This window comes from Brachyistius frenatus, unplaced genomic scaffold (genome assembly GCF_029030835.1).
Source record: "Brachyistius frenatus isolate BFR_SWC_R1_liver_20210118 unplaced genomic scaffold, ASM2903083v1 Contig_2, whole genome shotgun sequence".
Lineage (NCBI taxonomy): Eukaryota > Metazoa > Chordata > Actinopteri > Embiotocidae > Brachyistius > Brachyistius frenatus.
Window position 1 is genome coordinate 7,534,293 of NW_027210601.1, and position 24,055 is coordinate 7,558,347.

The window sequence follows — 24,055 nt, forward strand, 5'->3', positions numbered from 1 at the left end:
TGCCAAAGCCACACAATGATTTCCTGTAGCTGACAGTTTTTATGAAGTAATTTTGGTAATCAGTTCATCAAGTATATGTGTTTACACATGCCAGCCCTCATGAGTGTGACTGTACGTACCGTACGTACAGTGAAGGATGAACTCCTCCTTCATGGGCAAGTGTTGCAAGAGGTGTGACTCATTTAGTCCAGAGGTCTTTTCACTTTTAGTTTTTGGCTGCCCAGTTTCAGTGTTGCTGGAGAGGCACTGACCTGAAGCTGTGAGCTGGATAACAGATGCACTGACAGTGGCTGAGCATCTGTCCTCACACAGACACATCAAAGTTTTTGTTTTTTTTGAGGCAGGGTCAGTTTCATGTTTGTTTCACAGAGACAGGAGGGGTCACTTTGTTTGTGACTGACACGCCGGGAGCTGCCTGGCTGGAACGGGCAGTTTCAGCAGCGTCATCCCTTCAGTTTAGAGCTGACTCACTGTCATCCAACGTCACACGTTTCCCCTTTTAGATCAGATAGACTTCATCGCTTACGTCACTTTAAGTGTTTTGTCATTGCCGTCTCTTTCCTGCAGTTTTGTTATGATCACTTTGATGTGTGCTGGAGACCGAGCAGCTCCACACTGCCTCCTCCTCAAGGACAAATTTGTTCGAAGTAACAACATTGAGAAAAGAAGCGGATGGTTTGGAGAGAAGATGAGTGGTGTAAATCCATTTAGTTTTGCTCAAACAGAATGACAGCCGAGGACATTTGAACAGTTGAAAAAACATGTCATCTCCTAAGTAGCTCTGCCACATTTGAGTCTCTGAAAAGCAGGATGTTTAATTTTATGACCCTCTAATTAAAGCCAGTTGCGCATTGAAGCAATCTGCAACTTTGTAAGTAATTAATTTGTTATTTTTCAAGAAAACCTGGCATTATTTTCATTCTTATGTGATTTGTAAATAGGTACATCTGTTGTCAGGGTTGCTGTGTGATGGATGTCCTGTGCATGCTTCTCACTGGTTCTTGTTTGGGTTTCTCAGGGGAAACTGTTCCATTGATAAGCTTATCAGGGATAACACTGGAGGTGTCTGGCTGCCTGTTGTGGAGCCTCAGCCAGGAGCTGGTTTCACTCGCCTAAAGCTCTTATCAGTCACAGAGAGTGTGTAGAGGGATGTTGGGGGTTGGGTGGAGTTTATTTTCTGACTCCCTTTACCCTAACTTTGGTTCATCCAGCATTTTATTTTGAAAAATTCTTTAACTTATCTCAGTCTTAGCCAAAATATTTCCTGAGTCACACGTCCCAGAACATGTTGCATATTTATTTATTCATCTTTTCAAATGCCAAGAACCTGCAGGAGATTTTTCAGGTGAGATTTCTTGGACTTTCAGAGTATTGAGTCAGGAAAATGCCTGTGTTGTTGGGCAAAGACAAAAGTCAGTTATCTTCCATCTCCAGTGTGTCAGTTAAGACGGTCTCGACATGTTTCAACCTGTTGGACGTCACGTTGCCGTGATATTCCAGGAGGACAAGTGATGTCACGTTTGTAGTGATGTATTCTTAGGTTCAGGGTTTAGCACCGAGGCCTGTGATTAATCATGCCATGCTCAGACTTGCTCACACTTGAGGGCTGAGTTCTGCTTGTAAAAACAGATTCAGTTCAGCCTGATCACAAAGTACAGTGCAAAGAGAGCGCTCACAGTCACAGCAGTGACTGAGGTTACTGATATGGAGAAGAATAATTATCATTTGGTAAGTCAAGTGTAACATGTTGAAGTCTACAGAGTTAATTGCAGTTCATTCATGTCTTGGCTTCACTTTCCAAAGTGTTAAGAGCACCGACGGAACACTTTCAAACCTGTTTGTCAACTTCCTGTTCATCTCCTAATCCAAGTTGGGTGCCAAGCGTTCAAAACGCAGCTTCACGCGTGTGTCTGGGCTGAATCTGGCAGCAAACTGCACCCGCCTGGCATCCCCCTACTCTCCGTACACGCCTCCTCTTAAATTCATATGTCATCTTCTAATTACAGAGCTGGTTAATGTATCCCCCGCTCTTCTTCTTTTCCTCCCAGTCAGTATACCGCGGCTCTCTTCTGCTACTATGTCAGCAGTTTTTTCTTTCCCTCTCCCTCCTCCTCCTCCTCCTCCTGCTCCCTGATCATCCCTCCACTCTTCTCCTCTGAGCTGCTGTCAGCTTCCCTCTGCTGTGAGCTGATGATTACAGTAACAAACAGCACCTTTTAGTCTACAAATTACCACTGTGATTCACACACCGCTGCTGCTGTTGTGCTGCTGTGGCTTATTGAACTGTGCTTTTGTGCCTCTGTTGGATCTTTGTATTCGTGTCTATGAGTCACATGATGACCCCACCATGACCCTCAGCCATGCTGTCATTGGCGGTTCAGTGACCCAGCCACGAAAGCTGGAGCACAATTGTTCAAGTGCGTAAACAGTGTATTGGAGGCGGAGCTGCTGCGCTCTGTCATATTCATACAGAGAATTTACTTATCTACCTGTATTCTTCTATTTCAGCAAACCATTTATGTGCTAATTAGTTTTTCCGATGATACGATCTTGATGTGCAGTGTAACGCAAAGCAGCAGAGCTTCCCCCAGGAGATGATTTAGCTGAGGTGGAGAGCCACCCAGATCCATGATGCATCTCATTATCAATTAAGTGTGTGGAGGATGCACTAAACAAGTCACACTTGTTAAAGGAATAGTTCTGCATTTTGGGAAATGTGCTTATTCCTTATTATCTTGGAGATAATTAGATGAGAAGTTTGGTGTATCTATAGTAAATATGAAGTTCACTAAGCAGCTGGTTAGTTTCGCATAAAGACAGAGCCTTGATCTATTCAGAGGCGCCAAGACCTCTAAAGTTCTCAAAGTAGCAAATAAACCAACAAATTTAGAGGAAATTTACCTTTAACATCCCATGTACAAGATGGTGACAGCCAAAATCCAAACTTGAGCCTTTATAACAGGCGTTCACAAACCAGTGGGTGAGTTTCTGTTGGTCGCCGCTTGGTGATGAACAAGGGAAAGACACATCATGACTGATAAGACCCAATCAGGGTGTCTCCATTATCGTTTCCAAAAATCTCCTTTTCTGCCCATCTGTACTAAAGCACAATCCCAAGGCTTTCTAAATACAACTGGTCAGTAGTGTTTTTAAAGGTCTCAATTTTAGGGGCAAAAGTTATGCTTTGCAAGGTGTTCGGGTGGTTGCACCATCGGAGGTAGCGGTAGGAGGATTTTTATCCTTTCCGGCAGAGCCAGGCCCGGGTGTTGCTGCCTGTTTTCTGTCTTCCCACTGATTAAAACTATCCAGTTTTTGACCGTAGCCTCAGCACACTTACAATGCAGACATAAGAGCAACATCAACCTTCTTTTCTAACTCTTGGCACAAAGTGTGTAAACTTGTTCCTAAAATGTCCAACCATTCCCGTAAATATGAGAACCTCTGTACCTTTTTTTTTGGTAGTTAATGTTTCATGATGTTGTGTAAAGTAAATGGTTGCAAAACGACATTGCTTTGGCTGCATTGAAACCGGTTTTGCGAAGGATTGCAGCTAATACTGTTTATTTATTCCTGAGAAACGGCGCCCTATTTTACATCAGGTCTTCCTTAGGACTTCCACTCTGCTGACTTTATGGTTGCCATTCACATCCCGGTTTCCTCTTCCTGTTTGGTTGTCACACTGACAGTTCCTTTAACGTCCTCTGTCTTTTGATTTTTCTCTTCAGTATGGGGCAGAGTTCCGCCGGTTCTCTGTGGACCGGGTCAAGCCCGGCAAGTTCGAGGAGTTCTACAAACTCATTCTGCATATCCACCGCATCGCTAACATGGAGGTGATGATCGGTTACGCTGACATCCACGGCGACTTGCTGCCCATCAACAACGATGACAACTTCTGCAAGGCGGTGTCAACGGCTCATCCTCTGCTCAGGATCTTCATACAGAGACAAGGTAGGTTTTCTGAAAGGTGAACCACACTGCATTACTTTCTTTGGGCTTTTTCTTGTGTTTCTTAGACAGCAGGAATCAAGCTCACTGAGTCTAAGAATGCTCTGGAATCAGTCTTCCCCCTCCCAAAATAACTACCTAAAGATTACATCTTAAAGCTATTAGCTTGAATAAACATTAGTTGGATATTGCGTTTGAAATATCCTGCAACTGGTAAAACTATAAAACAATCACCTATTGCATTAACTGCGTCTTGGGCTGCAATTATTGTGCTGACTGGAATCAAGTTTCCCCTCAGAATATTTCCTGATCCAATTATGTCTGTCTCTGGGCCTTTTTGTTTACTTCATACAGGCTTTCTGTGTGTGTCTCTACGTGTGTTTATGTGTTTCCTGCCTTCTTATTGGCTGGATCAGTCTCAGTCTGTGTCTGTCTGCTTGCTAAGTCCTTTGCCTTATCCAGAGGAAGGGCTCCCAGGCAGATGAACACACACACACACACACACACACACACACACACACACACACACACACACACACACACACACACACACACACACACACACACACACACACATACACACACAGACCAGTGCCTAGGCAGCCCCATGGAAATCAGGTCATTGAGCAAAGCCTGTATCCCAGCATACCAGACATTACTGAGAGACAAAAGATCTGCATGAAAAGAGAGACTCCTTACTGAGCTCCCTCCATTTGTGTGTTTGTGTGTGGTTAGTGCCTGTGAGTGTGTATTTGTACAAAGACAACAACACCCGAATTGGAACCAAGTCCTAGTCTCTCTCTCTTTCCATCTCTCTCTCATTGATCCCAACTCTGGAGTGGGTCTTGACTGCCAGCCAGCCAGTCAGGGAGCATACAAATGAATCTATCACCATTCACATCTACTCAAACCCTCAATCCTTCTTGCAAAGTTGCTCGGTTGTGGAATGAACATGTACACTCTGGGGTATTGTTTTAATTGTCCTCCTGCGGCTCAAATACAAAAGCGATCCGCAATACATTGAACAATCTTGTTGCAGATGGGGTTCAAATATTCAAGAGTCCCCAACAGACTGTCTTCATATGGCCTCAGCTCAACCAACTCTGTCTAAGTTGGCTGATAAAACAGTCAGTGCTAATTAATATGAAAGTAAAAGTTATTAATTAGATTGCTTCATTTTACTTATTGTTAAGGCGTGTAGGGATATGTCAAATTTAAGTCCTGAGAGCCATAATTTGTGATTTCTAGTTATAGCTACAAGGATTTTCTTTCCAACTTTTGCTGAGAGAGGTCATGCATTACTTTTTACTGGCGATCTTACTGCTGATATTGCGCACAAAACAATGGTCTCAAAAGCGTGTGGAAGCGTATTGATGTTGATTAAGTGATGTAACTTGGAATACTTACTCACAGAAGTTATTGCTTCCCCCTGCACCATAGGTAGTACTGTGGTGCACTTTTGTTTTGTGAGCAATAGGATCCATCTTTTTGATCACACCTGGTATATCCAGATGGACCAATCATGCGTGTCCCATCACCTTTGTCACATTCTGTCTCTATCCCACTTTCACTCTCTGCCCCAGAATTACTTAATACAGCAGAAATCCCCTAAAACAGCAGAGGGACAGAGTGTTCCTTCCTGATGGACAGATTTCGTTGCTCAAACTGGAGGAAGGGGCTTACTTAGTGCAGTGGTGGTGTAAACACAACACTGACATGGTGATGTGGTTTAGAGGAATGTGCAGTGTTGTGACTGATGCTGAAGCAGCCTGAGCATCCTGAGCCTGTAGCCATTGTTAGCTGCTAGACAAAGAGGTGTGTGTATGACTGTGTAAGTACCTCATGTCTGAGAGAGGAGATGCCCTGCAGCCGGCAGTGGGGCACAGGCATGAGAAAGTCTGTGATAATGACCGTGTCAGTCAGTACCAGCCTGTTAGTACGGGTCATCAGTGGTGTAACCACGCATCTTCTGTGTCCCGGTCAGCAGACCACACCGGATGAAAGAAAAGGCCTCACAGACTCATATATTAAGATGTGACTCACCACCCACTCACAGAGGGGAGACTCTGTGCAACTTCAACAGGACTTGGCTTTCATATGGATATGGAGAAGAAAACAACACATTTTAATTAGATCACTCCTTGAACAGCTCAGCCCACGAAGTTTTTATGTCTCCTTTTCTGTTGTGACAATGTGTGAAATGTGCATTGTTCCACAGACACATTGGACAGTAAGAGCTTTTAGAGGCTTTCATTACACTTACAGATGAACCACAAAGACAGATGGGAATGGGAAGGGGAGAAATAAAGGAAAACTAAGACGGGAGAGGTCTCCAAGTTTGAATTAGACAGTTTGAGAGTAAATTCACTACATAAGTCCAGTGATGTATTAAAGGTGCACAGACAGAGCAGTGTTTTTCTCTATTGGGCTTAGTTGACCAATAACTCAAATCTTTGGACTCTGCTCAGTCAGACCAACAGACAGACCTTCCCCTCCACACCGAGATCAGACAACTTTCTGTTACTGGTCCTGTGTTAGTGTGTGGCTTTTCCACTTTTGCTCCGAGTAACAATAGGTATTACAACATGTGCACGTCTCTTTTATCTACCTGACACTCCCTTTCCAGGCTGGAGTATATCCATTGTTGGTAAAATCACTTGAGCACGTGCCACGGTTCTGTGAGGATATGAGGATAATCCTGCTGAAGGTAGCTGTTACTCCCTGTGGGCACTGATGGCAGCTTCTTTAATGATGACCTGCTTCTGGAGAAAACAGCTTTCTTCTTTGTGTTTTTTTTGCCAAGAATACACAGTAGCCTCTGAGCGTAGATGATTATAGGGTACTGTTCTTCAGTCAGAACAAAAGGAAGTTAAAGGATAACACCTGTTTTTTAATATGACCCACAAAATCCACTGAAAACATCAGAGTAACGTTGTTGCACATTCAACATAAAGGAAAAAACTAACTTTAGAAACTGCAACAATGCCTGTCTGTTTTGTAGTAATTCTACTCTCTTTTTTGGGGTATTTTTAAGTCACCTAGGCAGCTTCTCGCCTCTTAATTCATTCATTAATACCAGTTGTGTTTGCGCCAAGTTATATGTGGCCATTTAAGGGCACATTTTCTTTTTCAGAGGCTTTTGCTTCTATCGAATATTGAACGTTATTGCCAAACTTTCACAGACTTGAACGTTGCCGGATTTAGAAAATTCATCATAGTACATGTCAAGTCTTAATTATTTAATGACCGAAAAGAGTGATTCTCTAAATGTTTACCATTTTAGAGCAACATGCAAATATTACTTGTCAATATTGCAGCACTACTTGTAGGTATTTTGATAGATTTCAGTCCATTTGAATGTAAATTGGTGAATTGTGTTCCTGAACAGAAAATGTTATTTTCCAAGTTGGTTCTCAGCACTGAAAGAAGCCTTTCTCTCCTAAATTGTATAGAATGATGACCTAATTTACGTCATGCAGTCTGTTTGTAACGTGGTTAATATCGGTGTGACCGGCCATCCTAACAACAAATCAAATCCAGTTTAATCATCCATTCCTTCTGCAATCTCTATAATTATATTTTAAACTTTACAGAAGCTGGAGAACTGCAGTGAAATCTACCAGTTTGTATGGAGCGGGGGAGGGTAGTCGCTTCTCCTAGTGAAGATTTGTACTGGGACACTTCTACATTTCTCATGCACGAAGAATTGGGAGGGGGAGGCGGAGGGGCAGGCGGGCAAGTGATAGGGAAAAAATGGGAAGCTTGTGGTGAAAGAGCAGCTCTGTATGTGGAGGTGGACTCCCTGTCTGGTCCAATGTGTGGGGGTGTGGTTGTAATAGTCAAGTCATGTGACGTCAACTGCTGATTGATTGATTCTTAGACCCTGGTCACAGGCACAGTTCACTGCTGAGTTTGTACCTTGGGGGAAAATGGACCCTGTCACTCCAGTGCCTTTATCTAGGCTCAGCTTTTAGTCTCCTGTTTAATATATTTGTTACTCCTTTTTGCAACAATGACTTCTGTCAAATGTTTATGGTATATTTTTCAAGGGAAACTACAGGAGCACTGACTGCTCATTCATAGTCTGACTCTAAATGATGCAAGTTATATAGATAAGCCTGGGATGAAGCGCCGCCTATTGTTTTTGAGGCAAAGATAAGTCAGACGGGACAAATTGAAAAAGTGGCTAAAACTGCAGCTCTTCGAATGCCCTCTTGAGGCTGTCTCCAAAAACGAGTCAATCCTCATAGACCCCCATGTTAAAATGCCCAACTTGCGCTATATTAGACAAAAAGTCCCAATTATAGCTCCTGTTTTTGAAAGCTTGTTCATGGCGTGGGGGACGCAGTTGTTTTTGTAGACTGTGCCAGTGGCCTGCACATAGACTAAACTTTCAACAAAGAGAAAAGATCCCTGTTTGGCAGAAGGGCTAAAAGTTTAAATAAATAGAGCAGTCAAGGTAAGCCAAGGTGGTGGTGTGCGAGGCTTCACATCTAGCATGCTGGGTGCCGGGAGGTTGCAGCTCCGACTGCTATCCACACCTGTGAAAACTCGGACCAGATACTAACAGCAGCCAAACTAAAGAGAGAAGTGGTACTGCAGTGCAGTGCAAAAAGCCAGAGTGTAGCGGCAGCAATGCCAGTTAAAGCTAAGCTGTGCAGACATCCAGACGAGTGCTGTTTCACAACAGCTTGGATAGCACAGCTGCTTGGAGATCAAAGAAAATCACTGGCTTCCTTTGGCTTTTTCCTTTTGCATGAGTTAAATCAGAAATGTGTTGTTAACAGAAAAAGCTCGGCAGGCTGTGATCAGAGAGGTGTCATTTACACCCTGATAAGTTCAAAGGGAGTACAACAGAAAGACTAATGCTGCCTGATGGATTTGCTTGAGTGAAAAGTTCATTAATTGTATTGGTGTATCTGTCGTCATCATAAGGAGGTGCTTCTGTTCATTGCAAACTGTTGACATCCAGAATTGAATTTTCATGCCTCCCTCTGGAAAAAAAAAAGGCCCATGCATAGCATTGAAATATTTCCTTTCTTTCATTCCGAACTAACTGTTTTGAAATGAATCACAGATGAATCAGTTCAATGAAAAATACAAGGAGGCAGTGTGCGTCTGGTGTTCATAGAGTTGTAAAGGGATGTTTGTGATTTGGATGATAAGCACCGGTTTGACCTTAACCCGACCTGCCCTGGCATTTTTAACTACAGAGTCACTCTGTAGTCTGTCAAAAATTAGCCACCCTTAACAACCCACCTACACTTGTATTTCACAGTTTTTCATGGAATTTGGTTCTTAATTATTCAGTCTTAGTCATTATTCAGTTGTTCCATTGTTAAATCAGAGAAATAAGGCACTTGTCAGAGTTAACATTAGGCAGAGTAAAGAAACTTTATGCCATGAAAGCTGGTCAAATAAGAAACTACGCTGCCATGCTTTAATACCTGAATGTCTTGCAGCCTAAATGTTGAAATGAAGAGGTAGCTAAGTGGACTTGGTGGGGGTTTTTTTGTCTGGTTTTCTGGTTTTGCCCAAACCAGTTTGCATAGATTTTCATAAAATCCTGTTTTCTTATTGAAAAATACAATTGAAAGCAAACATTTAATTCCTTCATCGTTTTTTAGCAGTCTTTACACTAGAAAGACTTTTACTGTTGAACCTGAATTCATAGTAACTTTGGAAAATTAGATTTATTAATATTTGTTCCCTCATTCATCATGCCTATTTTCCATTTTGGGCTGTGGCTCATTATCTGAACCAACACACTTGAACATATTGCAGCTCCAGAAATGATCTTTATCATGTAATAATTACAAAGAATTACTGTATACATAGATTTCTCTATGTAGGTACTCAAAGCAGCTATAGTGCATTTTACAACCACCACCTCTGTTTTGAGACTCTCCCAGTCTGTGCACTGTTGTAGTGGCCAACTGCAGGGATCCTGTCAGCACATCTGGCCACTCTCGCACCATGGCCGAAGGGCCTCCGAGAACACGTGCATGTGTGTGCGTTTGTGTATACGTACTGTGTGTACTTTTGCCCACTAGCAGGGTTGTGCTGTGGACGTGTCAGCATGCCAGTGCTCCGTCACGGTAGCTGTGAGCCAGCAGCATTTCTTCCGTGTAGACAAGAGAAAGAGCCACCTCTGTAATTAGCATTGGCTTTTTATCCCAGTAAGAGCTCATGAAGCTGATTTAGTCTTTGGACTTTAGATTAGAAAAGATCTCTTGATTAGTATAGGTAGATCAGAATTTATTCATGCCAGTGTAGTGCTTTTTCTGTTTTGCCTTTTTTTTTGCATTTTGGATGCTGTTTGGTGGATTAATGCAACGATGAATTCCAGTCATTCAGGGAAATGCCACCATGGGCAGAAACCATCCTTTTCCTCATACCAGCACGTCTATTTTGGTCATGTAAAGGCACTGCCTTATTGTGCTGCCTCTGCATGCTTTTGTGACTCCATTTGCCAAGTCATTAGGAGTGAGTTTGAGTGTTGGTCTGTTGTGCTGGTGCTTCAAGTACCCCTGGTCTTTGTGCTTGGTACCAGAGAGTGGCCTCAGGCTGCATGCTGAAGGACCTGGTTTAGTGAAAGGGATGAAACAACAACCCAACATGCTGTGTACTGCTCCTTGAAGGAAACAGCAGTTGTCATTTAATGTGTTTTTTTCCCCTCTTTGTTTTATTTTCTTTGTTGCATCTCCACCCTTCTTTGGTTTCTCTTTTTCTAGGAACAGTGGTGAAGGTGTGCAATCCCTGCCAGCAACCTATCTGTCTGATCATCTCGGTGCTCAGTCAAGAATTTAGTTTTAGGTAGCGGTGTAGGCCGATCCTCATTCTTTTCACATTAGAGCTAAGGCATGACTCAATTGTCAAGGGCAAAGGGGGAGAAAACCACGGCAGACAGTGGGGAGTCAGGCTGACAGTAAGAAAGACAGACAGACAGGGAGGGAGGGAGGGGGAATGAAGGAAGGATAGATGACCCTGCAGGTTGAGTCCACCTCTATCCTGTGGTTTGGCTGTTATCCTCGTGTTGCAGACGTAGCCAACAGAAATCAGGAATTTTCAGCCTGAGCAAGCAGCGGTGGCACAAGCAAATATCACGTACAGTATGGAACAAAAATACTTTTATTAGCAAGCTTTAAACAGATACTTTGATGACACTTCTGGGTCACATTGAGAGGGCAGCAGCATGAGAAAATGTACCACCGTTTATCACGGCCAAGTGAGGTTCACAATGACTAGTCACAGTCGGAAATTGGTGCAAGTGTGTCCCCATGCGCTCTACCAAATAAAGCCCTGTCTCTACTGAGAAAAATGTTCTGTGCTGTAAAACCTTTTAGGTGGCATGTGTGTGTGGGGGCTTCTCAATAAAACCTGTGTGGCCTTTTCTCTGCGTGTCTGTAGACAATGCCAGCCACAGTTAAAGTGTGATGGAGATGCCTGGTTCCAGCCAGGGGCCGGACGGGGCAGCAGCAGCCATGTCGGATGGGGAGCTGCCTCCCTTTGTGCCCCTGACTGCACAGCCACTGCGAACCAGCTCGGATCATGCCGTAAATCATGTCAGCTGGCACAAAAAAGGGACGAACCGAAGGCCACACAAATCCTACACCAATGCTGAACATGCAGCCAGTCAGCGCGCACACCCTCTGTTCCATTACACCTACGATGTGGGTGTGTTTATGAAATGACTCATTTTATAATAATCACACCACTGGTAGTCTTTTACTTTACTTCTACAAAGCATTTCAGACATGCACATGTTCATAATGCAGCTGACACACATCAGCAATGCTTCTCTTTGTTCTTAAGGTCTGGTAGGGGAGGCTCTATGCTTTAATTAAACTTTCAAGGGTTGTTGTGTTTGTCAAAATTATATTGGTGTTTGTGTTTCCTAAGTCCCTGCTTTCATTTTGGTTTACGACCCTGCTTTGAACTGCACCCCCGCTCTCCCGCAATGAAGTTTCCAGACATTGTGGGACAGGACTCTTCTGTGTCAGGGCACCACTCCTATCGTCTGTTTGACATTTCTCAGCAGCATCTCATCGATTTATTTTGTGGTTTTTAAAGCTGCGAGTCAACAAAACTGATCAAATGTTTACTCTCGTGTTTAACGTGCAAATTTCCTGAAGGATGCAACTGATTTGAGGTTCTTCATACTGGTATAAATTAATGTTATGACACAGCTGCTCTCAAGCCAGAAGTGCTATCACTCCTCAGCCGACTTTCTGTTGGGACGATTCTGATTTTTTTTTTCAAAAACTCAGTAGCTGAGTTGAAATTGGATTCATGCTGCATCTACATAAGCAGGTTCTGAAAATTGTATGATGATTGTGATGACTATAGACGGTCCTTCGGGGACAAACAAACAACTTCCTCAGCCACTACCAGCACCACAGCCACTCCTCAGCAGCATGAAGCTTCAAAGACAGACAACAAGCCTGAAATACTTCAGTGCTTTATTTCTCTCTCTCTCGGTCTATGGCCTGAAAGTGGCTTGAGATCCTGTGACGTGTGTGACTTTGTGTGTGAGTTTCCAACTGTTTGTGGGTTTCTGTTCTTTGTTTATGTGTTTGTACGTTGTCACAAGAATAATGGGCAGTGCTTTGTTTAGGACTTTCCCTCTGCTTTATTTTAGAAACCTCCAACCGGCGATTGTGACACTTCTGTTCATCCATATATAATGATTTTACCTGTTTTTTGAATTTCTTTGGTTGTGGGCATGAAGAATTAAAAAAAATTTTTACTCCCGTAGTGACATTTAGGAAAGAATTTTGACCTAGAATGCCACATTTGACTGAAAAGAAAATGATTAATCTATTACAATATCAACTCTACCATTTTTACATGTTTCATAAAAAATTAATAAATTATGGAATTATTTTCAGATGGACTGCCAGAAAGGAGTAAATTTACCAAATGGCACCATAATGACTTGTGGAAAAAAATGTATTGACTTTGTATTTTGTGCCGGAGCCTTTTTGGACCCAACCCCTAGTGGCCCTCTGTGGTATTGCAGTTTAAGGCACTTCCACATTGGCCACACTGTTCAGAGCCATGTGGACATTAGACCCTTGACGTGGGTTTGATTTGTGTGACTGTGTTGTCCGAAGGAGGTGTAACTCTGAGCAAGAAAGTAGTCAATAAGAATATTTGATGACGCATTAAACACTGCAGGTAGCCTAAATGATAAATAATAATGCCAGGACGGAGACAATACCGAGATCGTCCGAATAAGAGAAATGCAGTGGAAAAATTCCCCGGCCAAGTTTGGGCCGGGCCGCGAGCAAAGTGAGGGAAGAGGGTGAAGATTTGGGGTTGGAAAGAGCGGGGAATATGGACGCTGGGTGGGTGTTAGTGGGTTTGTGAGGGAGGAGTCACTGGTTTTGTGCAGAGACGGCTCGGCTCGCTGTGAGACTGGCCACTGCAGTTCCTCCTTAATTACAGCTCTGCTGAAGGACAAGGCCGGGCATGCTCATTGTGTGCATCTGTGTATATGTGGAGAACAGTGGAAAACTCATACTAATTCACACATGTAGATGTTAATTGCAAGCTTGAGGAAAGGATTTGTGTTCTTTGAGGAAATCCTAGTTTACCCAATTTCCTCAAAGCGTGCCGGTTGGCTTTAAAAGTGTGTGTGTGTGTGTGTGTGTGTGTGTGTGTGTGTGTGTGTGTGTGTGTGTGTGTGTGTGTGTGTGTGTGTGTGTGTGTGTGTGTGTGTGTGTGTGTGTGTGTGTGTGTGTATTGATCACTGATGCAGTTATACCAGATCAAACCCTGCACTTTTAGTTCTCTGTGATCTTTCACTGATTTGTTTGTCCATGCTATCACCGGCTCTACCGGGAGTAGAGCTTCAAATATTTTCGTAACTTTTGGATCTATTTCTTATTTCATGGAAGATACTTCTTCAGGATAATTTCACAACTGCTTATTTGAATCCTCGCAATCTTCTCGGCAATTACTTTGTCTTACCTCGGGGACGACATGCAGCTTTGTGGCATCTTAAGTTGAGCTAGCACAACATCAACCTCGCTTTGGCTCGGCAAAGGCTTATTTCGGGAGTCCATAATTACAAAGGAGGGACTGACTTTGCTTCTCGACAGCTCAGCCCGCAGCAAACACGCTCACCACTGGCGAGGTTGGCTTCAGAGCCACCCGGCTCACTTTGACTTAGCTCTGTCTTGGCTATGAAGACAGGTTCACGCCGGGCGCTGGTAGCTAGAAGTGAATCTATCGGCTGACTTTGTGTTGTAATTACAGAGTGGCACCTTGCTTTGAAATGAGTCTGTTGCATGTACCGCTGCAGATGCACGTGGTAGGCTCGTATGCTTTAAGTACTGTATAATACACACGCACACACACACACACACACACACTAATCCCCTGAAACCAATCATATGCAGCCAACCTTGTAGCACGAGAAGTCATTTATTTCCCTCATTTGATGACCCGTGGTCACAAGGTCATGGTCCCTGTGGCAAAAAAACCATCCAGGACTAAGTCCACTTAACATGAAAGCCTGTGCAAACATATGGACTGTGTACACACTGAACTCTGCCTCTATGGACACCAGTCTCTTTCTGAGTCACGGCCCGTGTTTGCTATTTTTGCGCGTTTGCTACCGTTTAGTTAGTGGGACCTCGCTAATAGAGGTATTCCTAAATTTAGCCGGTCACGCGTGCACAAACACACGTGTTGCACTTACCAACATGTTTACGTGCAACGCCGACGCCGAGCAGACAATCACGCTTTGAGCACTATACAAAGGTCTGTTTCTGTGTCACGACCGGCTTTATGCCGTGTCTTTTTCTTGAAATAGTTGGAGCTGGTCTGCTGAGAGGGAGTTAACTGTTTCTTTAGGGTTGTTTACTTTTCTTGCATCCCCTTGTGGCCAAGCCACACTGACGAAATATGAGGCCATTTTGTTGTTTGTTTTTGAAAGGAAAAAGGGAAGCTATATTTTAGACTTATCACTTTTTGGAATTGTAGTTGCAGTTAAAAATGTTCTGCTTGCTTGTGTACTATGGCACATTTAATTTTGTATGGGCTAGTGTGTGTGTGTGTGTGTGTGATGTCAAAGAACTATGGGAAAAATTACAGCAAAATGAAGACAGTGTATAGCCTTATATAGGTCATGAGGCTAAAACAATGAGGCAAGCCGTGCCCACCCCTCTCTCCCCCACCCACCCACCCACAAGCTCTGGCAGTTGTTACAGCATGCTCTGGACTGATTTGATTGGCTAGAATTGAGCTTGAAGTTTTTTTGTGATTGGTCATCACCAAATCACCAGAGCTGGCAGTGAGCCCGGCAGCAGCCACTGCACACTTCATTCAACATCTAAGTGAATCACAAGCCGCATCTACACCGCATTTCTTGTGAAGTGTCCTCAGTATAATTGATTGTTCTTGGATTATCAATTAGTCATTGGATGTTTGTTTGGAATGTTTTGCTTTGCTGCATGAGAAGATGGCCTTGAATAGCAGTCTGGAATGCATCTTTAAACATGGAGAAAGGAAGGAGGAGTGAAGACAGTCAAAAACATCCTCCCGTCTCAAATAGCTTTTAGTCACAGTCACATAAAGGTCTGGTTAACTGTTTGTCATCGAGCCCATTTTGGATGACTTCAGCTTGAAATTGTCAAACTATAATTAAGTTTTGACCTAAAGCCCTGCTCTTCACCAGAGTTTGCTATCTTATGAACTCCTGAAATGACTCGGACACGGCTGGCAGGAATAGACAGACACACCGTGAGAAGATACTGCCCATTCTCCCACCCTCCCTCCCCCTTCTCCAAACATGTGGGCCAGGAGTTGGTGGTTGAATCAGGCCAACTCAGCAGTTCAGGATGGGAGAGGAAGGAAAAGAACGGAGGAGGGGAGGAATGAGCCCTGACTCTTGTCCTGATATGAATTGTGTCCTAGAGACTCCCTGAAACAATGGACACTGACAGCTCATGTGGAAACACTCCCACAGACAGTTTTGACATTGTGAGTGTGAGTGTGTGTGTGTGTGTGTGTGTGTGTGTGTGTGTGTGTGTGTGTGTGTGTGTGTGTGTGTGTGTGTGTGTGTGTGAGAGGGTTGTGATTTCGCTCCAGAGACAAGATAAAGTAACCTACAAATGGAGTCAGCGGTGCAAAGCAGGAGCAGGAAGAACCAAGGATATGTGTCACCACACACAGGAAGTGTTCTGTTCTGCTGTGTGGTTGTGTAAGAGAGGGAGTTGGTGTTTCAGGTGTAGGGGATGATGGGAGAGGCCTGTCTGAGCTTGCAAAAGATTATCCCAATCACACTCTGGGAATGGGGGGCCCCTCACCTGGAGACCCAGGAAGGGGCTTTTCATTGACCCTTGTTCATGATTGACCAGAGCTCAATGAGGATGCTCAGTGGCAGGGTTCAGCACACATGCAAATCTTATGCTGAGGATTCAGAAAGTTCACTGGATAAACAATAGAAGTGGACAAGAAGATTATTTTTTTAGCCAAAACTATTATATTTATTTGTTGCTAAACATAGCAGAGCTGCAATAATAAGTTGGCTAACCGATTAGTTGATCGACAGAAAAATAATCGCCATTTTTCTGGATAATAGATTCGTTGTTTTGAATTTTTTATGAAAAAATGCAAAGATTTGACCAATGACAGCTTCTTAAATGTGAATATTCTAGTTCCTTTTAGTCCTTCATGATAATACATTGAATATCTTTTTGTTGGTCGAGATAAAACAAGACATTTTACGCTGCACCGGTGGACATTATTCACCATTTTCCAAAATTTTGAAGATCAACTTTTTGAAGATAAGTCTATTAATAAAGAAAATAATTAACAGATTATGAGCATGTTAATAATATGTGTTATTTGCTGTTTGGAAACAAAGCACATTATACGTCTGAGGCAAGGTGGATGCGTGACCATGTACTTGTCTGCTCAGATAAAAATGATCTCATTCAGCATGTGAAACAACATTTTTGTTGGCCACTCATTAATCGTGCTGTAACGTGATGAGTTATTTTCCTTGCCCACGGTGTGAATGAAGCAAATGTCTCCAGAGGCAGCTTCATAACAAAGGATCACTTTTCCTGTGAGTAAATGTAAGACCTTCTCAGCAAGATGTCCTCTCTGAAGATAGCCCTTTCTCAGTCTCGCTTCGTCTTTTCCTTAAAGCCGGCAGTTTACCACAAGCAAAATCGAATTTGGCCCTAAGGTATTATGATGACTTGTTAATTTTCAACAATTCACAAAAAAACTACAAATTTTAGCATGTTTGCATACGTGTTCACTTCTTTGACTCATTTCCTCACCTGTTTCTTTCAATGTCACATCCACAGCGTGTGTGTGTGTGTGTGTGTGTGTGTGTGTGTGTGTGTGTGTGTGTGTGTGTGTGTGTGTGTGTGTGTGTGTGTGTGTGTGAGTGAGCCAGAGACACCATAATCCTCCTAAATATGCTTGTTGTCTATCACATGCAGTTGATGAGATTAGAAAGTGACTTAAGATCAGATCAGTGCCAAAAGGTTGGTAGGGATGAAGGTGAATGTTATAAATAAACAGCAGTAGAGGTCTTGCAGAGTTCATTTGTGGTTTTGAGGTACTAAGATTAGACTCGGGTCCAAATTATATCAAGTCTAATCAGGTCTTGTCTCATTTAACCTCTTTAGGTCTTTGTGTGTCATTGTTATCAGCAGGAAATACTTTAGGAAATCAGTAGCCCTTATAAAAAAGTGTGTGGTGTTAATCTAAAAGACAATTACTCATTGGAATTAAAAAATGTTGTTTGCATTGTCTGTTACATAATGTTTTACAGTTGGTTCCATGAGTTTCCATTCATTTTGAGGATATTGATAGTGCTGTTTGTTAATTGATGACACCTCATGCTGCTGCAGGTCTTGTCTCTGTATTTGGGCGTGTTTGGCTCGACCACATTTTTGGATTGGATAGGGTGTCTATCCAGATTAAATTGCCTCCGGATCATGGAGGTTTTCCACAGCTTGATTTTGGATGAGGTACAGCATTTTGGACCAGAGAAGATCTCTACACAGTACTATGTGTGTATGAATGGCTGGAACACACAAAATATACAAACACATGCAAACCAGAAAGCCTAACAAGTCAATTGTTTATTAGTAAAGTATAATATTGCATAAACTTACAGTATTTAGATGTGTCCGTTCCTGTGTCTGGCTTCCAGATTTTGTTAAGACGCTCCCACGTTGGAGCGCTGTCTACTAAGACAAAAATATGTTTTTGCAAATCTCTGTGGTCCAAATTCAGATGGGTTTGACAATATAGAGAATATTTCAGGTCCCCCACCCTCCGCAGCAACCACTGCATTCTTTTCACTTGTAGATTTATTACTATGCCTCCATGCTGGTGACAGCCGTGGCCAGAGGCATCATGTTTTTGGGTTGTCCGTCTGTCTCATTCATGTGAACGTGATATCTCAGGAATGCTTTGGGGGAATTTCTTTAAATTTGGCACAAACATTCACTTGGACTTGAGGATGAACTGATCAGGTCAGTGTGGCCTCACAAAATAAGTTTGTAGCCATAAATCAATAATTCATTAGCTAATTATGACATTTTACACAAATACTAACAGGATAAAAGGTCAACTTCACTGTGACATCAAAATGTTCTGCCAAAACACTTTTCTGTCCATTATTCAACACCATATTGCTGGAAGAGAAGGTGAGATTGTGACCATATTTCACATTTAGTTTGATACTAAATTGGTAAAACTAATCTTGGGTATTCACCTGATTGTTTAGATCTTCTGTGGTGTCGGGTTGAAGATGTGTGTGTCGCATCCATATTTCAGAATTTGTACTTACTTAGCTGCGGCATCCATATTTGAAACATTATCTTCTGATTAATATGCACACAGGACTCATAAACGTTGTTCTCTCTATTAAGCAATGCGAAGCAAATCTAGTTGACAAGCAAATCTTTTCAGCCTGGGGCTCTTTCAAAATTATTTGACGGTCAAAGAGGCTGAAGGCTGATAAGCCTCTGTTTGGGTTTGTGAGTGTTGGAGAGGAATCGAAAGTTTATACTGCAAGTGTTATTTCGTTATCTCCTCTGAGTGACTTTCTTGTAGTAGAGCATTGTTTGTGTACAAGAGACGGTGGATACAGACAGACAGACTGGTTTTATCAGGAAACAATATCTTGTGTTCCTCAAAGTTTAGGGGGCATTTAGAGTCACTATGTTTCCTGATGTCTTACCTTCTCTCTTACGAACACACTTACCTAATAGCTCAACAGGCCTCATAAACAGAAGGCCAAACAGGTGGCACGGACTCGGCTCCAATTCTGCTGCTGTGACTTGTTTCTCTTGATCTCTTCTGTGCCAAAATGCCTCTAAAATATCTTATTTATCAAATGGTTGCGGGACTTGTGTTTTAATGTTCTTTAATACTCTTCATAGTTCTCTGTTCATTGTCCCACCAGTATATCTCTTGCTAAGTAAAGAGTCCAGGACTTCCATTAACTCCATATTCCACAGTGACTACTTATATTTATATCTTCACATGGGTAGTGAGCAGTGAAAGCAGTGCGGGTACCTGTGGGCCAGATGGCAGTGGAGACTTTGGGGAGCTTAAATCAACAGCATGTGTTTTCGGGCTTGGAAGCATGCATATGACCAGCAGAGAGGCAGCTGGATTAAAACCAGAAGCAGCAGTTCGCTGTATACTGGAGAGAAAGATGGAGGAAGTAAAGTTAGTGAACCCCCAACAGCACTTTACAACACTTGATGGAGTGTAGATTGTTCCTTTTGAAAAGGTGGAGGAATGCAAGACCTGTCTGCTGCATTGCTCTCCTTGTCCTCCCTCTTTGATGTTTCCCCCCCCCGCTCCCTCCTCCACACAAACACAGATTAATCTGCTTATGTACGAGCACACACACTCCGGTACTGCCTTCTTTCTTTCCCCATTAACCTCTGGCTCCCTTGTGATATAGCCCTAACATCTACATTCATAAACTTACTGGGGGCAGTGTGTGTGTGTGTGCGTGTGTGCGTGTGTGCGTGTGTGCGTGCGTGTGTGCGCGTGTGTGTGCGTGATGGGGGGTGGATGATACCTGCAGCGAATCTCAAACCTGTGACTCTCTCCACACCCCACCCCACAGGCCCAGCCAGCATGGAGCAGATCAGGCAGCTCCTTTTTAACATGTCCCAGATGTGCAGCCGGGCCTCTGTGTGCCGCAGCAGTTACTGCTAGTTAAAGGACTGAAAGCAGTGAAGGAATGGACCGGGAGCATGCAAAGCGCTACCCACCATCTACTGTAAAATACATGCAAAGGTTTCAGAGCCTTGTCTGGTTTTGTCAGGAGGCGAAACTATTTTTTCCATTTGCAGACAATTTCACCCCACTCTCACCTGACTCTCCTTCATTTTCTATGATCCCAGGCTCTCTTTTCTTTACTAATGCAGTCTTAACAGTGATTGTAGGTCTTTGAAGTCTGTTAGGAAGTCTGCATGAGACTCAAAGCTCCTCCTGCTACTATCTTTGCGGAATGAGCAGGTTAAAGGAGTTCACATGAAAGTGAATGCAGTAATGCTTGTGTCTGTGTGTACACATAAGTGAAACAACTTCTTTACTTTAGAGAAAGTAGTATTACTACCATGTAAAATACAAAGCAAAAGTCATGCAGTTCAAATGTTTTGAAGAAAAACGAAATAAGTTATACAGAATGGCTCCTTTTAAGAGTTGTATTGTCATTTGCAATAATGTGTAAGCAGCGTTTTATTGTTTCTCTGCAAAGATGTGTATTTTATGTAATGTAGTGAATTAAAAAAGTGCAATTTTCACTCTGAAATTAAGTGAATTATAAAGTAATATAACATGGGAATACTTAAAGCACAGTACAGTTCTCGAGTAAATATACTCAGCTACTTTCCACCGCTGCCTGTATGTTTAATCTTTCCTATGCACCTAGCATAACACAGCATGCACAGGATCACAGAAACTTCCAGTAAGCTCCTACTCAAACCTTCAGCGGAGCTGTCGATTAAAACCACGTACGTTTATCGAGCTCCTCCAAATTTCCACCCGGGCTCTGCCTCAACCACCCCTGCAAGAATGTGAAATATGTTTGCATGTTTAAAAAAAGTTCTTTATTCTGTCTGGATTCTTTTTTCCATGTTAGTGTTAGTTGAAAAATCTTGGCAACAGTCAGCCTATAAACACACAGATAGACTTCCCAGCCATCTTCAGTGGGGAGGAGCAGATATGTCCAAGAATACAGATTATTTTGTTTCATACATTTGCAGCTTGCTTTTTATATTGACAAAGGTGAAACTCTGACTGGTCAACTAAAAGGCACTGCATCTTGCTTTAGAAGAGAAATCCTGGTTTGGGGTTTTCGTGATGTAGAAATTTGTTTATTCAGCTCATTCTGCTAAATTTGGATGTGTTGTATGAAACCACTGGAGCGTCCTTAAAACCAGCTATTTCTGAGCCCACGCTATGAGGAGAAAACAGTACAAAGCGCCCTGGATTTCATTAAATCATGTCTTTTCTAATGCTAAAAGGGAAAAATGTTTGAGTGGACACACACGTTTACTATACTGCATTGTACTGGGCTGTCTTGTTTTGTCCTGTAAGGCTCTTTGCTGTCATGGGATGTTTCATCTGTCCTATTTATGCCATATTCCTGGTGGTTTCGAAAGTGAGGAGCTTCCAGCTATATATATATATGTGTGTGTGTGTGTGGGGGGGGACGGGGGGGGGCTGTGGGGCCCAGGAATGAAGCCCACTGCCACAGCATCCAGTGACCTAATGCAAAAGGCAGCAGGGTCTAGCACTATTCACTATTCTCTCTATGTGCCTTGTCTCCCCCTCTCTCCAGTGATTATGGTCTCCCCTGTCACTAAGCACTTTGTTACGCTCGGACGAAGAGCATGATGGGGGCTGGAGGGGGTTGTTGGGGGCGCAGGAATGTCACATGCATAGATGGACTTGTAGCTGGATCTGCTGTAAACAGAGCAACAGGCTGGAGGTTATAGGCTACTGCTGTATAGGAGTAAGATGATGAATATACATCATAGCTGTCTTGTTAAAAATGCTCCAAAGTTCTAAACTTTTCATTAGCGAAACAAAACAGCCCTATTTGTAATGATGAACTTTAAAATAATCCAATGAGGTTTCCAATTATTTAGTTTCAAGAAGTTGGAGACGTTCCTCAAGCCATAAAAATAGATTTTGACATGGCAGGAAACATGAAGCTTTAGCTTTATGCCCCGTGTCCACACTAATCCAACATTAATACAGACAACAATGACCTTGACAACCACGGGTAAATTCAACATAGAGCATGTAGCTACTGCCTACATGCTCAGGAAGCAAGCTATTATATGAGCGACGGTGTTGCACTGCATTCGGTGGCACACCAGATCCACTCTTCTATCATTCATTAAGGCAGCTGGGAGTTTAGAAAAGTTTCTTTTTGGAAACCTTCTACTTCCGAGCTAAGAGAGTTCAGAAACATGCAACATGGAGGCTACCTGAAAGTGTGCTCAATTTCTGCTGTCAAAATACAGAAAAGTGACCAACAACATATCCAACCAATCCAGGTAAACCAACACGGGGACAAAATAAAACTCAGGAGGTCAATATTATTTGTACACAACATTTCTACATGTTTTGATGCACTGCCTCAATTTAACATTTAACACAGCTAGAAAACGAGGTAGGCTAAGCTAACCAGGTCTGACACCTCGAAGCAAGTACGTTTCTTCCTATTACCACTTCCTAAAATTCCTCGTTGAATATTCCTAGTTCGACTGGCGTCCAGGTATATTTTGCCATTCGGAGGTCTGACCTTTTGCACTTCCCAGTTGCTCTTTACCGCGTCCACGTTGTTACTCCAACACTCTCACCACTACAGAACCACCACTGCCTTTCACAGAACGTGATGCCTCACCAAACACGGTGTATCCACAGCTTTGGGTGGCATGCCCAGTGTCGTGAACGATCACGTGATGTAAACGGTGAAGCGGTGCTAAACCACTTGTTTGTACTGACAGAGATTAGATCGTTTTAGTTTTAAAATGCCATTTTAGAACGAACACATTAGTGTGGGCATATCTTTAGCTGGAAAAGGGGACTGTGCCGATTTGTTCTTTTAAACCTGCTGTAATTTGGCCACTTTCAGACGGCGGGAACAAGTTATAAGCAGCATAGTTTTTTTTTGGGGGGGGTTTTTAGTGTGTATGCAAGTGCATATGAGCAATCAGGTTAGGTGGTTAAATATGAAAAAAACATTTCATATTTAAATTACCAACTGTAATCTGGTGGGGTTTTTTGCACGCTCTGGTGTTAGTGCAGTAATCATTGCTTCTGTGAAGCAGTTTCAAAGGATTTTATGTTTGTAAAGTTTCTCAATTGGGCTGCTGGAGTCTGGGTCAGATCAATGGGTAAAAATATCATTACCAGGGGTCACACCCCTGAGGGGCCGCCGCTAAAGCTGTTAGCAGGCTGTTGATGCCGTCGCCTTCAACCCAAGTCCCACGTACACATCATAACAAGGCTTTCCGCGATAGTTATGTATTAAAGTAGTAATATTTGTCCGTCTTTTGATAAACCGTATGCTGCTGAATGGTAATAAAGTAGTGTATTTTTTTTTTATGTTACTAGCATTTCAATTCTTTCTGTTAGCATTCTATTGTAGTTTGTGTTTTTCCCGTCCGTGCAGTGTCTTCTGTGCCAGCACAGGTACAACAAAAATATTTAACATACTGCACCAATTTTCACAATGCCCCGTGTGAAATCTCACGCACGCCGTTGGCCCCGAACGCCTCTTAAAACATTAGTCTGAACTTCTTTTATGCGATTGTGGTGCCTCTGCTGTTACATTTTCACTCAAGTGTAGCCACAGGAGATAACGTCTGTTTGTCTACAACAGCCCACCATTTTAGTGCTTACAGAGTAGTTTACACACACACACACACAAAAGAAATTCCCTGTTGATTAATTCTCTCCTTTTATTCCTGCGTATCGCTCACTTTATATCGCACACAAAATTTAGAAAGGATTTGAAAGACTGCCTCTGAACGGAAGTGTGTTTTTTTGGCTTCGTCCTCACTCTCTGTTTACAGTTGGGTCGAGTGTTAGA

The 24,055-nt window shown here is 42.8% G+C and overlaps 2 protein-coding genes across 2 annotated transcripts in view; both read left to right on the forward strand.

The window, feature by feature from the left end:
• LOC138620366 (nuclear transport factor 2-like) overlaps positions 1 to 24,055 on the forward strand; it is a 396,989-nt gene that overhangs the window by 353,730 nt on the left and 19,204 nt on the right. The gene's annotated exons all lie outside the window — the stretch shown is intronic.
• pard6gb (par-6 family cell polarity regulator gamma b) overlaps positions 1 to 24,055 on the forward strand; it is a 33,610-nt gene that overhangs the window by 1,472 nt on the left and 8,083 nt on the right. Inside the window, exon 2 of the mRNA XM_069697410.1 lies at positions 3,726 to 3,948. Within this exon, the coding sequence (XP_069553511.1) occupies positions 3,726 to 3,948 (223 nt within the window). The remainder of the gene's footprint in view (positions 1 to 3,725; positions 3,949 to 24,055) is intronic.